We start from the raw sequence: 16,521 nt of genomic DNA, 5'->3' as shown, positions 1-16,521 counted from the left end.
TGAAATTTCAAAAATCTTCTTCTCAAGACCCAGATATGGTAGAATCAAATACTCTTCATAGATGGAAGGGTCTTAAGGTTTATGACCCTAGGGTCTCACGTTTACCCCCTGGGGAAGGAGGGAGGGGGGGGGGCAAAATTTATTATGGTTTATAATGGCAAATGATACTTTGAATATTACATGTTAATAACTTGATTGGAATTACAACCATGAGTTGATTGAGTTTGATACTTTGAAAATTTTGAGCCAGCCATACCCCCAAGGGCTGTAGGGTGGGGCTCAAAGGAGTCAGTGTACTAAAATTTCTTCATTTTCCTTGTTTAGAATCAGAGGTGCTAGTTTCAAATACTTTTTAGTCTGAAATCTGTATGCTAGATATTGAATAAGGTGGTTTTATTGTTTTTTTGATGACATAATCACGACACAATATAATTCGATATAGAGTCAATTTTAATTTATTCGATATCAAATGGCCATGATATGATTAATCTTTGATCGGATCACATGAATATTTACGCATGTTCAATTATTTAAAAAGGAAAAACGGAAAGAAAAAAATCCTTTAATTTGCAAGCTTTATCACGTATAAAAACGAAAACAATATAGGCCATATATATCCCAATGACGTAGTCCAGGAATCTTTTGTCTCTAGCTTTGCAGCACAGTACATGATTTGAGTCCAGAACTTGTCATATCTTAACATAAAATGAACTGAATGGGACACGCAACTTATCTATTTATTTTATTATATACAAATATATATATTAAAACAAAAGTCAGGGAAAATTATCAGCCGTCTATTTTTTCCTGATAAAACGCGTTCATGTACTATGAACGAGTTCGAAATGATATTACCTAAAGCTAGGGTCCTAAATGGGAACATTTTACCAGTTATGTTTTTATCAGAAGCACTCATCTTTTGCAGAGAACTCGTGACGTCATCATACTATTCCGTGTGACATCGACTGATTCGCAATGTGAAAAATATCAATATAACTAGATAAAACATTGATAGATATCATTAGAGTGTGACCGATCATTTTTTTCATTGGTCAGTGTGTGATTGATCATAGATAGTGTTGGTCAGTTTTTGGTCGATCATATAAAAGTTTAACCACGGATTAGGATAGAATCTTAATTTTTGCGTGGTTTAATATTTAAGGCGTTTAATATACCCACTATATGCGTATAATATCTTTTTTTCAGTCGCCGACTTTGTTTTATAAATACACAAAAAACAACAACAAAAAACACGAAACATTGAAAGTACAATTTAAATTACTTCTGCTGATAAGTAGACTTAGAACTACCCTACATTACTTGTTAAAAGAGTTTAAGAAGTAATGAAACAGTCAGCATTTTCCCTCCAATTTTGGAATACCCGAGAGTTTCTTATCCATACAGTAGATTCAAACAAATTTTAAACTGTCAGGTGCTTAAATAGTTTCAATTTTAAAACCCACCCAACAACTGTAATTTGTACTCCGTGAACCCTACCCATAGACATGCCTTACCGACATCATCCAGTAGTCGGTCTACCTGACCACGCCGATGTTAAACTAAAAAAACATCTGGCACGTTTATATTTTAATAACACCTGAACAGCACACTATGATGAATAAACAAATGACCATTCATAAACCCCATGTTTCGAAATCAGGCTATAACAACCCATGAGAACCTCTCCCTACGTACATCGAGAACAGCCTATGATATCGTGTCATGTATGGCCTGACCAAGATAATGAATATTCATGAGGGTGCAGAGTTTGGTAACCTTCCCATGTTTTATACCAATAGAGCATAGCCAACTGTCGAAAAGGAAGGTTCAGTGTGAATTGTGATCGGTGATTTTAGTATTTATTCGTATGGGAAATATTTTACTGCAAATAATGTAGATGGACTGAAAATAGATGATCACTTATATTTTGAAACGGCTTGTTTAATTGATACAACAGCGCCGTTCAGTTTCTAGATCACCCCACATCGTTGCCATTCCATCAACCGTTGCTACATATACGACAAGGGAGTGACCTACTGTGTGAGCAGGGAGGCTGTATATTCCAAAACCAGTTCGCTAGAAAAATCCGTTAAATTCTGAAAAGGGTTAGAAAAATGAAGTACTTTTGCTGGCGAGTGGGACTATTAACATTTCTTCTGGTTATTTCAAGAGTAGCATATGCTTCAGAAGACGGTAAGTTGTTAAAAAACACGAAACATGTTGTGTGCAAATCATGAAATGCAACCGGTTACATGCCGGCCGGTACGGCATGTTTTCAGATCATGTTTCTTGAAACATTCAAATTTGGTTTTTGTTAGGTTTTGTTTTTTTACACATTAGATTTTGTTTGATACAGATTTCTGAAATGTATAATATTCTTATTTTCACAGGTAACCCATGTCCTAAAGACCGATTTCACTGTGGCAACAACATTTGTATTTCTATGGATTGGAAATGTGACGGAACGTACGACTGTCAAGAAAGCCATGCCGACGAACTCGGTTGTGGTGAGTTAACATACAGTATATATTCTTATTTGACGACCATGATAACCTACAATTTAGAACTTGTCAGCCTCTGCTGCATTGGCACTGCGTTGTCTTTTGCTTCAATTAGACATTGTCATCGTCGTAAAAAAAAGACATTTTACCAAGACCAAGATGCACCATATAAATTAGATTATAGAGGAAGTGTTTTTATTTATTCACGCCCTCATAAATTGATCAAAATACAAAATTATAAGCTACGTGTGTTATTGTCCCCATGAGGCAACACACGTATGCGTGTATGACCTTACGTTTATCTGATTGGTTGAAACTGCATCAGCTGAGGTCAGTTGAGAAATATCCGCCAATGAAAATCGCTTGAACTGACACACCAGTGTGCTGTCATGGGTGACGGGAAGTTACACAGTAGGTCAAATGCTTCGAATTCCCGACAAATGCTAAGGTTACAATATATGTTTGCCGAAACTTCGTATTCAACGTTTCTAACTATTGAAAAGAATCAGCATCGATCAAGTAACATCTAATATATTTTAGTAAATTGAGGAAAAAACATGGTTGTGTGCAAAACATCGTGACACGAAACATAATATTGATGTCTTGGAATACAATACACCCACACAATATTTGAGGTTGTCTGGGGGTTCTCTGCCTTTTATTCTGCATAATAAATTTTCAGTACTCCGATTTAAGTGAATTTGAATAGTGGGTTAATAACTAACAATATGCTAGTAGACATTACAATATCAAATTTGATTTTTGAGTTGCATCATCATGATGATCATGGTTGTAATTATTTATAGTATGAGTCATTTAATTGATGGATGTAGGAGGGAACATAATGCCTCCATGTCCAAATCTAAAATATATTATTGAGATTGATCCTTATTTGACGCATCCATGCTCGATACATACTGATTGTATACATGCATATATTGATTTAATAATATTGGATTATGTTCTCAAATGATATCACATTTGTTTAAAACAAAAAGAAATATGATTTTAATAGTTCACTAAATGGAAAATTAAAACTAAATGTTAATGCCTTTTGATCAATTTTTTAATCAGCCTGGCTTGTCCTTATTTTTCAAAGGGACTTGTGAAGTATAGCATAGACCCCTACAACAATTTTCAGTGCTTGTCACTTAGATTCAAAATTAGGGTGGAGGGCAATGGTCCGAATCCAATATTGTAATTGACTGTAATAAAAAAGTTTATATCTTCAAGACTAATTTTAATATATAATATGGATTTGTTAATCTATTATGTCTTTAAAGGAAACCCACTTTTTTATGATCCAATAGATTCCATTTAATATAATTATAAATAATTATCAATACACAATCATACAAATAAGAATGCCATTCACAATTAACAGATATAATTCTGGGGATTGAAATAAAATTATGAAAGTACAGAACTTATGATATCATGTTATCCATTCAACTTACAGAGTATAAAGCTTGCAAATCTGAAGAATTCAACTGTGGAAACAACACATTGTGTATACCTATCAGCTGGAAATGTGACCAGGATGCAGATTGCCCAAACGGACTAGATGAAACTGTTGAAACTTGTGGTAAATGGCTTTCTAGTATTAAAATGTTTTGAGATATACTCAATAGCCTAGTATTAAAAATTGTGAAACTTTTTAAAATCAATAGTTTTAAATTTTTTGATAGGGAAGAAAGAAATCATTTCAATGTTCAGAATTTATAAATTACCACTGTCTACATACTATGATATTTTTTCCCCTCAGCAAACCCATGCAAAGATGATGAGTTTAGTTGTGGTGATGGGAAATGCATTCCTAGCTTGTGGGTGTGCGATGAAATGAGCGACTGTTCTGATGGCCGTGATGAACAGACCTGTTGTAAGTGTTGGCAGCTTTTGACATTTGTAAAGAATTTAGCGATATCATTTTTAAAAAAAATGCGTTCATCTTAAATATTTCTTTATTAAGAAATGTATCGTGCTTTTCTGGAGTAGCTTGAAATTAGTAATCGGTGATCAAATTCCTGTAATGATATGTAATTTTATGTGTAGTACATAATTAACTGTTGCATTTCTTAGCTGCCAAGACCTGTTCCAGCTCGGAGTTCCAATGTACAGATCACCAATGTGTTGCTGGAAATTGGCGTTGCGATGGGGACACTGACTGTCGAGATGGAAGTGATGAAATTGATTGTTGTAAGTTAAGTTTTTTCCTATGAATGATGTTTTTTTTCTAAATTGTTGCGTATAAGATTTAATGACAAAAACAAGTAAATTGAGTTTATTTCAGAAGTTTCTAAGTTGATATTTATAATCATGTTGTGTAATGTGGATACATTTTATTGGGATATGTGCTTTATTTCAGCTCCAGTTGAAGAATGCTCTGGTGACCATTTTAAATGCAACAATTCTCAATGTCTACCTGAAAACTGGCATTGTGATGGTGATCATGACTGTGACGATCACAGCGATGAGTTTCGCTGTGATAGCCTTGTACCAAATTGCGAAATTGAAGAGTGGAATTGTGCTACCTCTGACCAGTGTATTCACCTGTCCTGGCGCTGTGATGGCGACAATGATTGTTTTGACGAATCTGACGAAGTCAACTGTAAGTTTAACAAACCTTTTCTGTCTCGTGTATTCTAAATGAATATTAAGTAATAGTGTTGTTCAGAAGTTATATAGAGTCCATAATTTAGTACAATAGTTTCAACATATTTGACCTACTGAACCACTTATAGTCTTGTACACAAGTCACTTATCAATACATCAATACCGGTGTGAATGGTTTTAAATTTGAAATGTTGCCAATTTATCAGCGACCGTGTGGTGTACAATCTTATCACAGATTTTAGATATACCGTATTGGTATATATACAGTAAGGTATTCATTCCATTGTCTATTTAATTCCCTGTGTTATTTACTAGTAAGGATATAATATGAATAAAATTGTAATGGCAAAAAGAATTTCATCTTCTGAAATAGAAAAAAAGAACTCCACATTTGAAAGGTTTCTTTCTCTACTTCAAGGTACTCGCACTTGTGCCAGTAACGAGTTCAAATGTGACAACAATCAGTGTATCAACAGTATTTTGCGATGTGATGGAGAAAATGAATGTGCCGATGCATCTGATGAAGCAAACTGTCAAAAGAGTAAGTAATTTTATTTTTCAACATTTATAATCACAAATGTATTGGCAAATCTTTAATTCAGTGATTTAATTGCATGTTAAATTCAGCCCAGATATTGGATATTGAATGGATTCAAGCTGGTCCAGTACAAGAAGATTCATTTGCTCCCTATTGTCATATTGTTTAAAAAAAAAAACGATAAAAAATCCAAATAAAATTATTGGACGTGGTACCTCTTTGAACACATTGTCATGTTTGTCATGACATTATCTACTTAAACTTTTTTAGCCTGTGACAACACGACTCAGTTTAGTTGCCAAACTGAAACCGGGTTTCAGTGTCTCCCTGCAGAGAAAGTGTGTGATGGACATATAGACTGTTTGAATGATGAAGATGAGCGGAAATGTACAACTGGAGGTGAGTTATAGATGTCAAAATGTCAGTCTGTTAATAACCTTGTCAAATTTCAGGATTATGTGACAATAATATGAAAAACAGTGATTCAACTAGTCTTCATGTATGGGTCTCTACCTGCTTTATTGTTGTTTCACATATCTCTAAAAAAAAATCATGGTTTATAGGGCAAGGCACTCGCTAAATTTATATATATCAATTTTGTATTGACTGACAAAATTTCTCAAGTTGACAACTTGCACATTACGAATGAACTAATGAAGTCAGTTCATGTGAGACTATAAAATCCAGATATCATAAGCATCACTGAACATATGATATTGAAAGTACATTATTTATTGTTGTTTGTTTTAATGCTTCTGCATGAAGAACCAACCGAGTCTTCTGGTAGGTTTGATCAAGAGAATAGTGTTCTACTGTTGTACTGTTACTAGAGTAGTAGATGTTGTGGACAAAAATATTATTTGGATGTATTTTGCGTAGTGTAATTTTATTGTTGCAAAATTTGATTTTTTGTTTGTTTATTAATAATTACTAGTTGGTTGTTTGAATTTTATTTATATGCAGATAAAAATCAAGCAAAGTTTTACGATGTCTAATTACTCCCCAACACCCATCCTTTGTCTTTTATTTTTTTATGTACAATTAAATTCTGTTTTAAGTCCGTTTTACTTAAAGACGTGTTTTTTAACCCAGTATAATCCAGGAATGCCCGAAAGTTTTATTTTCATTTGCATCTGTATCTTTTTATGTACTTATGTTAGGAGCAGACATATAAGGCTCTGAAGTAGGATGTTTAGGCCTTTTTTCTTATAAAATGTGAATGAATTTAATATAGTTGTTGTAAAATAATGTCATACAGTTTTTCTGAAAACTTTTGTTACACTGACAATGTAACTTACCAAAGCAAGATACAGAAACATAAATTAATGTCTTTAACCAAAGAGAAAAATCGGAACACATTTCAGTAGTCCAAAGACACCATTTTGTAATACCTTTTAAAAAAAAAATAGAAATCTATTTTGTCGCAGAATTTTGGATTCATCATTTACAGAAGATTAGTTTGATTGACTTGTATCTATCAACTTTAAAATCTTAATTTCAGTTGATCCATGTCTGGAGCATAATGGTGGATGTGCTCAAAAGTGTGTCAAGATGTTCCGTAATGAGTTCCGTTGTGAATGTTTTGATGGATACAGATTAGTTGGAAACAACTTCTGCGAAGGTAATTTGACATTACTGAATTGTAAAATTTTGCATCATGCTCAGTAGATGTTCATAAAAATTGAAATATTATTAAGTGACTTGATGAATATAGCAGGAATTTCCAAAAGCTACAATGTAAAAAGATAGAGAAGGAAACAATTTTACAAAAAAATATGGTTCTTTTTATATATTTGTGAAGATAGAAATTAGGATAAATTTTGGGAAATGTACTGAATTGTGTAATTTTACAGATGTTAATGAGTGTAAACCTGAGGATGGGAAACAGACGGTGTGTTCCCAGGGCTGCCAAAACCACAAAGGAGGGTACAAGTGTAGCTGTATTGAAGGATACACTCTAGATCCCCATGGATTCTGTCGTGTAAATGGTAAGCATCAAAACTATACAAGATAAATATTCCACATAACAGAAAATATATTCTTTTCATCTAAGCAATGTTCACCTGGATATTGAAAAGTAATCCTTTTATATTTTGTGCTTGGTTTTCCTCAAAATGTATTAAATAATGATGTCGAGTTGTAAAATTTCCTTTACTTTGACAGGTATACGTCCTCATCTGTTGGTGGCCAACCGCTTTGACATCCGTACATTGCAAGTAGACACATGGTGGGAGCAGACTGTTCTCGAGGACCTGACCAGTGCTGTGGCAGTAGACTTTGACTATAATGATGGCTACCTCTTTTGGACTGACATCACCAAAGAACAGATCTTCCGGTAAGCTTTTTTTGTAACCTTGCCGTTGGTGACTTTTGAATCCTAAACCATTTTCTCCACAATCATTTGGGATATAGGATATTCATTTATGATCCAATCATTTTACTATATTTCTTTATTCAAAATTTTCTTTAATTATATCTGTATCAAAAGTTGAGATTATAATATGACATAATAAAAATAAAATATAGTTAAATGTCCAATTTTTGAATTTTACAGTGCGAGGAAAACAGCCAATGGTTCTGCAGTTGATGAGCAGGTCATTGTATCTGATAATGTGAAGACCCCAGATGGCATTGCTGTGGACTGGATATACAACCATGTGTATTGGACCGATGCCAAGTTTGACAAAATTGAAGTAATGAGCTATGATGGCCAAAAGCGCAGAAACCTTGTCACAAAAGGTTTGGATGAACCACGTGCCATTGTTGTTGATCCATTGGCAGGGTATGTATCATACTTTCTAGCTTATTAATATTGTAACCATAGGCAGGGCAATAAAGATTGTTACATTTCATAACTTTTATTTGAAGATTTGCACTAAAATCTTTGTAGAAAAATGAAAATTATGCATCGATTGAGTTCATTTCAGATCTGTTTGGACAAAATGAATTAACAATTTGTTTTGATTGTTCTACTTGTAGATGGATGTACTGGACCGACTGGGGAAAGAAGCCTATGATTTCTCGTTGTGGACTTAACGGAAAACACCAGAGTGTTATTGTTCAAGAAGGCATTGAGTGGCCAAATGGTCTTACAATTGGTAAGCAATGAGGCGTGCAAATTATCTTTTTGACTTTGTCAAAGGTATTTGTGATTAACAAGTAATGTACATGTAATAGATACTTTTTAATTTCACATCATATGAGAAAACAATGAGTATAGCTTTATTGAGGTTAATTTAGTGTACACTGAATAAATTGAACATTTTGTACACTATATATAATTTTGCATATATATTGTGGTATTTTCAGATTACGTTGATCATCGCCTGTTTTGGATAGATGCCAAGTTAAAGTTGATCAGGTCTGTTGATACTAATGGTGGATCCCCCTATACAGTTCTTCATGATGCCCAAAGCATCATTCATCCATTTGCAATTACCGTGTTCGAGGATGACCTGTACTGGACTGACTGGAAAGCTGAGTCCATTCGTACAGTGAACAAGTTCAGGGGCGACGGATACCACCAAGTTGCTATTGGCCTTCACTCCCCCATGGATATTCATTTCTACCATGAAAATGTACAGAAAAATGGTAAGCTTTGTCAAAATTTTGTATTTTAATTGACATTGTTCAGTGAACAAAATTACTCGACCCCATGACAAAAAATGCCTTTTATTCTATCTATGACTGGTACAATAAATTAAAATGTATCCCCATGAAACATTGCAAAAACAAACACTTTTTAATCCTTTGATAATAAATTTGTCATTTAACACATCATATTTTATTTTCTTCAGGCACCAATCATTGTGGCAACAACAATGGACAGTGCAGTGATTTCTGCCTCCCATCTCCTCAGGGAAACAATGTGACGGACGATTCTGATAAGACGAATGGATTCAGTTGTGTTTGTCGCAATAACTATAAACTTGATTCTGACCAAAAGACATGTGTGCCAGATATTGTTGGTAAGTACAAAGAATTTATGTTTAGTTTTAGATGCTTGTTGATATTTATTCCGGAACTTTGAACTAACTTTGATTAATGAAATTAATTTTGCAACTTGATTATTGAAATTCGAATCAACCTTTTGTTCTTGTATAATGATATTTAATTACTGGTTTTAGATTGAATTTTATTTTTTCGACATTGAACGACAAGTATTTAACCATGTATGACAGTTGCAAAAATAGTTTGTCATTGATTCTGTTATGTTAAAGTGGTGTGCATTTTTCAAGGTCATATGAACTTGAGAGGGGAATGGAAATGAGTGATTTTTCAATCATATCAACAATCTCCAAACTAGTAAGATCAATGGTAATAAAGAAACATTGATAACACAGGAAGTTCATGAGATCATCTGTTTCTTAACTTTTTGATTTAATAGCCAAGATTCAAATACTTAATGTGACCTTAAAAAGTTGAAATAGTCATTTGCTAAACCAGTTGGAAGTCTGTTCATATACAGAAGGGGACAGGGAGGCACTTCTTTTCTATTGTAAAATTATAAGGGCCTCCTTCCCCTAGATACTATTTTCATATTGAGAACTGCCTTAATAAGTAAAGTCATTAAATCATTGTTATGTGTAGAAGTTTTTACTGCATCCGGTTTTATGGTTGAACACCAAGAAATGTTATAAAGAACAATTATTTGTGCCCGTTAAAGTTTGAATCTTGGCTAATGTTGGGAACCTCATCACACCTATCAATACCTTTGTAGTGCTAGTTTTTGTGTACTCAGCAAAGCTTGTACTCCTGACTGCTAAGGTTTTATTCTCTTGCTAGCCTTTTGAAAGACAATACATTGGAATTTGTTACCTGATCTTGAAGAGATTTAAAGGGACACATGAAAAAGAAACATGTGAAGAAATTTATTTTTTATTTAAAGAAATAAAAATGCAAAATGTAGTTCAAAATTATCTCAACATATCGGTATCCAGGATAAGGTGCTATATTTATAAGACCACCATTCTTGTACTTGCATGATGTAGATCATAATACTTAGTAGGAAAAAGGGATCATGCTTGATGAGTTAACGTTGGAAGAAAATAACAGGAAAAAACAAATTCATCTGTATTGTTTTCACAACTGTTTCAGCAACAAAGCATTTCCCTTATCAGTTTAATTTTAGCCTTCCAAAGGAACATCGATCAGGGCCCGTATTCATGAAACCATTCTCATGCTCAAGCATGGATTTTGTGCTCAAGTCTAATTTCTTGTTCCAGTTATAAATCATTTTTAAAAAAAATTGAAGAGACTTGTATATTTAAATTTAACTTTTTGGTCATTGACATGATTCTGGTGAGTTACAAGAAAGCTTGCTTGAGCATGAGAACAGTTTCATGAATACGGGCGCCCAGGCCTTCAATTGAGGCAAAACTTTTTTGATAATAAAAAGCTTACATTAAGCATGACTAAAATAAGTTTGGCCCTACAAACTGCATCAGTATTTCAATTTGTGAATGCATAAATGAAATTAATAAGATAAGGGAAGGCTGTGTAGTAAAGTTTGCTGAAGTGTTTTATACTAACCCGGTAACGGCATGCCCTTTAATTTTGTTTCACAGACATATCAACCCCTACTCCATCACCTATACCTACTAGTACTAATAGTACTAAGAATACTACTGCTACTAGAACTACTGAATCACCTAATAAAGTTCCTGTGTCAAATCATGGTAAGGACTATTTCAGCAAAATTCAAATGTAGACTGTAAGGAAGTAGTGTGGTGATTGGATTTGTTTATGTCCTCAAGCTCCTGTTTTAAAATGGTTCTGATGGGAACTTGGGTGCATAGCATGTTGGATTTTTTACAAACTGCATAGGCGACCTTACCACTGTTGCAGTTTACATGTAAAGTTCATTATAGCATCTAGATAATGATTTTCTATTTCAGGTCGGATATAATGAAACAATTCTTAAAAGTTCTTATTCTAGTGAGCCTATTCACGGCAAGCTAAAACAATATCTTTTGGAGTTTCATAGTCTCGCATGAAATGTTAACTCGCTTTTTTATGGCATGCCAGACATTTATAATGATGAGCATACCTTGATGTGTTTAAATCATCTGGGGAGTTGCATAGCCTCCAATCCATTGAAAAGTGGTATTAGAAGATCTTCATTGATATTGGTCATAAGTAACGGTACAAACTAATGCACGGTCACTGAATAACAAAAAAGTAATGTGATAAAATACTGCATGTAGTACCAATAGTTTACTGCATCTGTATCTATAATAACTGATAACTTACTCAATACTTGTCTATGCCAGTTAAGTCATATTAATGTTTTCTAATTTGAAATAAGAATTGTTGTAAATATTACTGGTAATATTCACAAGCTATTAAGTTTATGCTGTAGTTTGCAAACTGACTATATATGTATGCATGCTGAAATTGGAATGCTCGATATTAATTATTTGCAATGTTCTTGCAGCATGTAACAATTTAAGAAAGAATGTGATATTTAAACTACAAAGAAATACAAGAATATTTCAAGATTGGTATAATCATGTATTGACATTTTTGTATTGTTTACTTTTAACAGTTACTACTGCTAGACCAAAACCAGTTTCTGTAAAACCAACTACGGCAAAACCCAAACCAACTACTGCAGAACCTGTTGTTACTACTCAGGTCCCAGAAATGACGACTCAGGGAGCCTACACCGTTATTGTTCCTACTTCTCAAACCAACAAGACTGACGCAGGCACTCCTTCTATACAAGATTCCGGAGAGAAAGTTGGGCTCATTGCTGGCATAGTAATAGCTGTAGTAGTCGTCGTCTTCATCATCATAGCAGTTGTAGGATTCGTCTTCTACAGGCGCTACACAAACAGGAATATTAAGAGCATGAACTTTGACAACCCTGTCTACAGGAAAACAACAGAGGACCACCAGTTCATCATTCCATATGGCAACCGAGATAATCAAAGTAGGAGGGACAATAGTAATAATCCGGTAGGTACACCTTTCATATTTGTATTTGTTATACATTCTCATATATATTTTTATATTTGGGGGAAAAAAACTCATTTCATGAATACTTATTTCTTTATCCTTTAAATGTATAGTAATATTTCCTTTTGCTCTCGTTTCAGGCATTACAACCCCTAACGAAACATCCAGAGGTATAATGAAAGCACAATAATAGGGAAACAAATTTAACACATTGTGATCAAATTGGTGACACATTGGATTGTTGCTCCGTGACAACTCCAAAAGCAGTAATTGTTGGATAAATTCCACCAAATGCATTAAAAATGTGAAAAGTGACTTGTCATCCATTCACTTTCTTCAAGGCAGCTATTATTTTCATGTGCAAGTAATTCATTGCATGACAGTTCCATGAACTGGTATTCTGAACAAAAATGCTACTTGAATGAACAAACAAAAGAATAAAACTGGGAGACAACACCACTTCAGCGGTGGCAGGGAGTTCAACTTTCTGTGGGAATCCGGTTTGGCACGAAATAACAGTGCTTGAACTGATAGCTATCGGGTAATCTTCGGCCTTTGACAGCGATGTAGATACCTATATGGGACGAGGTAGATACCTATATGGACAGACTGATGATGAGGTGTCATTATAGCCAACATCAGAACACATGAGTGATGCTTACCTGACCTTGGAACACGGACAAATAATTAAAAAAGAGAGAGACTATGATCTGAACCACAACAAGGTGTGTGACTTGCACGACCTTGTGGTTTAACATTGGAGTTGGATGTCAAAGAATCTGAAATATATGTTCCGTAGAGGGATTTTTTTTCTCAAGAATTTCTCATAAGCCCTACAACATACCTTTTTTGTTAAGATATTTTGTTATAAAACTGAATTGTTTCTTATGATAGTTGATCTGAAACTTTTATTTGGACACACAAACGTTCTTGTGCTTGCTAGGTTACAAAATAATAAATCTGATATGTAGTGCATTCAAAAGTAACGGTCCTTCTCTATTTCATACTTGTCTTTTGACAATGTTTTTAAGAATAATGCATTTTTAATAAATTCATTCTATCGATCATTTCTCATATTAAACAGGCATTCAAATGATAAAACTCGTATTATATTCAGAATTAAGCTGGAATTTTAGGGAAGTCTATCAAATTTAATGCAAATGTTGCATTTCAGTCCCCACCATTTTTCTAGCAGTTGTATCTTGACCCACCATGATAATGTATGTGCTTGAAAAAAATCCTGATTGCTTTAGCATTTCATGAATAGGTGCATTTCTTGTATGGAGGGATTCTCTTTATTTCTCTCCTATATTTTCCCATGTATAGTGACTATTTTTGTTGAATGTTTGTACTGTAGTGTATGTGGAGATTTATATTTGTGCTACACATTGTTATTTATTCTGGTTACAGAGAATGTGTTTGACTTTATTTTGTGCAATTATGAAAAGTTAATTTCTTGTCATATTTATTTAGATATCTCTGCTTAATAATGTTTTTCTTCAGTTCTGATTATACAAAAACTTCTCTGTGTAAATGTGATAAACATACTATTATTTTCATTTTTAGTTACCATGATGAGCTCTATTAGCAAGCGTGAACTGTGAAACTATATTTTTGCTTTGATATAGGGTTGAATTGTGTAACATCTTTATCATTCTCAGCAAAAGGTCTTTGTATTTTCATGACTGATTTAGCCTATTATGCCAAGTGCTTAGCTTGTTTATGTACATATGCGAATAAATGTGAATGTATATATTGGTGTAAATCTGTCAAAATGTAAAAGTTGAAACAGAATGCGTGTATTGATGTGTTACAACGCTATAGAGTAAATGTTAAAGTCCCTATAAGAGACAATGCAAGTCTGTGATTGATTGTAGAACTCTGATTGAAATTGCAGTGCTCATCTTTCGAGATATTTGGGTTGTGCAGTTTCAATAACAGATATTTAATATTGTATGAATGGATGCACTTTTTTGGTGCTATGCTTATTTGGTCTGAATGGGTACTACCAAGAATGTGGACCTGAGAGATCTAGTGGTAGGTATCACCAATACCTGAAGGGAGTTGCCAGGTAGATAGTAAAACCTGTTTATAATGAACCCAAGGATTCTACATCAGTGTTTGTTGTCATCCATAGAGTGGACTATAATGAGGTTAGAAAATGAAGTTGCACAAAATGCAAATTTGATGATTGTTCATTTTAAATGGGTTTTACAGCTGTATCACACAGTATGTTGCTTCATCATGTACGATTTTTTTACTTTGTGCCAAACATACAAGTAGAAAGAAAAGTCGACGCTTAAGTCTGTTCTGGATCAAGTATGTTGAGTATATTTTAAGCTCATGCAGCTTTTTATGTATGAAATCTGTTTGGGAAAACATCAACATGAAATTCATCAGTATTGAACGTCAATATTACTAGCTTCCTGATGCAAGCTGGGCTCAAAAAGTGTCAGATTTTGTAAAAATGTTGTTGTAAACCTGTATATAAAAAAATTGCGTGCGTATTGTGTATGCAAGAAGCTTTGTATTATAAAGCAGTAGGTTAGATGTAAATATTAGCTTGAGAAAGTATCAAAGTTGCTATGTAAATTTGCTTGTACATAGTCTGAATGTTGTTAAAAGTTGTTCCAAAAGTGAAGGAATGGAGGACTATATTAAATGATGAAGCGATTGTTGAAGGGGAAATAGTAATCCTGTACTGTAATCATGGACCGAATGATTGTTGTTTCATGTTTTCATCAGATGTGCAAGTGTGTTTGGGTTGTAGGAAATATACCACAGAGGGAGAGACAGTTTGATTGCATGTGTGATGGTATCATTCCTTTCATTCTTTTATCAGATGTGAACCAGTTTTTATCCCCCCGCCCCCTTCACCATGTCATTGTCAGATACTACAAGTTGATTGGTCTTTGCTTCTCCTACATCAATAAAGATTTCAGAGAAATGAGTACAATCGACTGGGTATAGAAATGGTGACATTGTTTCTGTTCTCTACACATCAGCACAGTAACTGCCTCTCAGCTTCAAAAGGATGCTCTACCACACCTCCTCTGCCACATCAACTCAGTGTACATATCCATTCTCCCAGCAGATACAGAGGTGTTCCAACGCCTCTGTCTAAACATGCCTTTCAAACCGATCTTCTTACTTCCACATTGAATCTCGTGCATAAACACATAATTAACCCTTTTTCAATGTTGGTTATGTTTATATACTATATACATTCCATTTGTATCACGCATCGTACAGTTCATAGCCATTCCCATGCTTTATCAACCAAAGGTGAACAAAATACATATAACTTTTCATAACTTTAGTAGCTTGGAAGGTGTACTAGGCTGGCTAGTCTTGTGGTGGTTAAATGATGCTGACAAATGATGGAAGGTTTGATACTATCAATTGAGAGACGAGAGAAAGTGTCTGGTTGTCAACATGATAATATTTCATCCATTGTGATAGAGAAAGGACATGGATGTATTTATAGGTAAAAAAGATGTGCATAAATGCAGATTGAATGTTGATGTTGCTTGAAATACATGATGTAATTCAATCGACAGAAAATAAAATCTTAATAAATAAAAAAAGTTTTAGTGTTTTAATATTTCATTTCAGAAGCTTAAGTCTACTATAGCTGTATGTTGAACCACTGATGTGAACCATTTCGTCAAAAGACGACTATATACTTCATTATATGTCTCTGATTTCGTGTATTATATACTCTTGTAACTTTTGGAGTTCTTGTGGAGTCGAAATTATCTTCACATCAGAATAATCAGGGAATTAAGTCCGTGGTATGGGCCTAATGCACGCTGTGTAATAAAATATTTTCGTGTTTGTTCTTGAATTTCAGAATTAATTAATTTTCAAATATTTATGTTGCAAATTTTTCAGAAAAACAACTGGGAG

At 33.9% G+C, this 16,521-nt stretch overlaps 1 protein-coding gene across 3 annotated transcripts; it reads left to right on the top strand.

Moving 5' to 3' along the window:
• Positions 1-1,765: 1,765 nt before the first annotated feature.
• LOC110466118 (low-density lipoprotein receptor-like) lies at positions 1,766-16,199 on the top strand. 3 transcript variants are annotated; one of them, XM_021522445.1, is made up of 19 exons: positions 1,766-2,193; positions 2,391-2,507; positions 3,961-4,086; positions 4,267-4,380; positions 4,581-4,697; positions 4,867-5,109; positions 5,533-5,655; positions 5,923-6,051; positions 6,418-6,435; positions 7,154-7,273; positions 7,506-7,640; positions 7,816-7,987; positions 8,207-8,434; positions 8,632-8,750; positions 8,962-9,243; positions 9,450-9,620; positions 11,220-11,330; positions 12,200-12,612; positions 12,753-16,199. In XM_021522445.1, the coding sequence occupies exons 1-19, from the start codon at positions 2,115-2,117 to the stop codon at positions 12,786-12,788; spliced, it is 2,853 nt and encodes a 950-aa protein (XP_021378120.1). In that variant the 5' UTR covers positions 1,766-2,114; the 3' UTR covers positions 12,789-16,199. The 3 variants fall into 3 exon arrangements, with proteins under 3 accessions (XP_021378120.1, XP_021378122.1, XP_021378123.1); XM_021522447.1 differs by lacking the exon at positions 6,418-6,435 and having other exon boundaries at positions 1,767-2,193; XM_021522448.1 differs by lacking the exon at positions 11,220-11,330 and having other exon boundaries at positions 1,771-2,193.
• Positions 16,200-16,521: the final 322 nt, after the last annotated feature.

Source organism: Mizuhopecten yessoensis, unplaced genomic scaffold, assembly GCF_002113885.1.
Source record: "Mizuhopecten yessoensis strain PY_sf001 unplaced genomic scaffold, ASM211388v2 scaffold11117, whole genome shotgun sequence".
NCBI lineage: Eukaryota > Metazoa > Mollusca > Bivalvia > Pectinida > Pectinidae > Mizuhopecten > Mizuhopecten yessoensis.
This window is presented reverse-complemented; position numbering and strand designations above follow the sequence as displayed.

Coding starts and splice junctions, on each gene's coding strand:
- LOC110466118 (XM_021522445.1), top strand. CDS start 2,115: ATGAAGTACTTTTGCTGGCGAGTGGGACTATTAACATTTCTTCTGGTT. Junction 4,381..4,580: donor CCGTGATGAACAGACCTGTT/GTAAGTGTTGGC, acceptor TGCATTTCTTAG/CTGCCAAGACCTGTTCCAGC. Junction 9,621..11,219: donor ATGTGTGCCAGATATTGTTG/GTAAGTACAAAG, acceptor TTTGTTTCACAG/ACATATCAACCCCTACTCCA.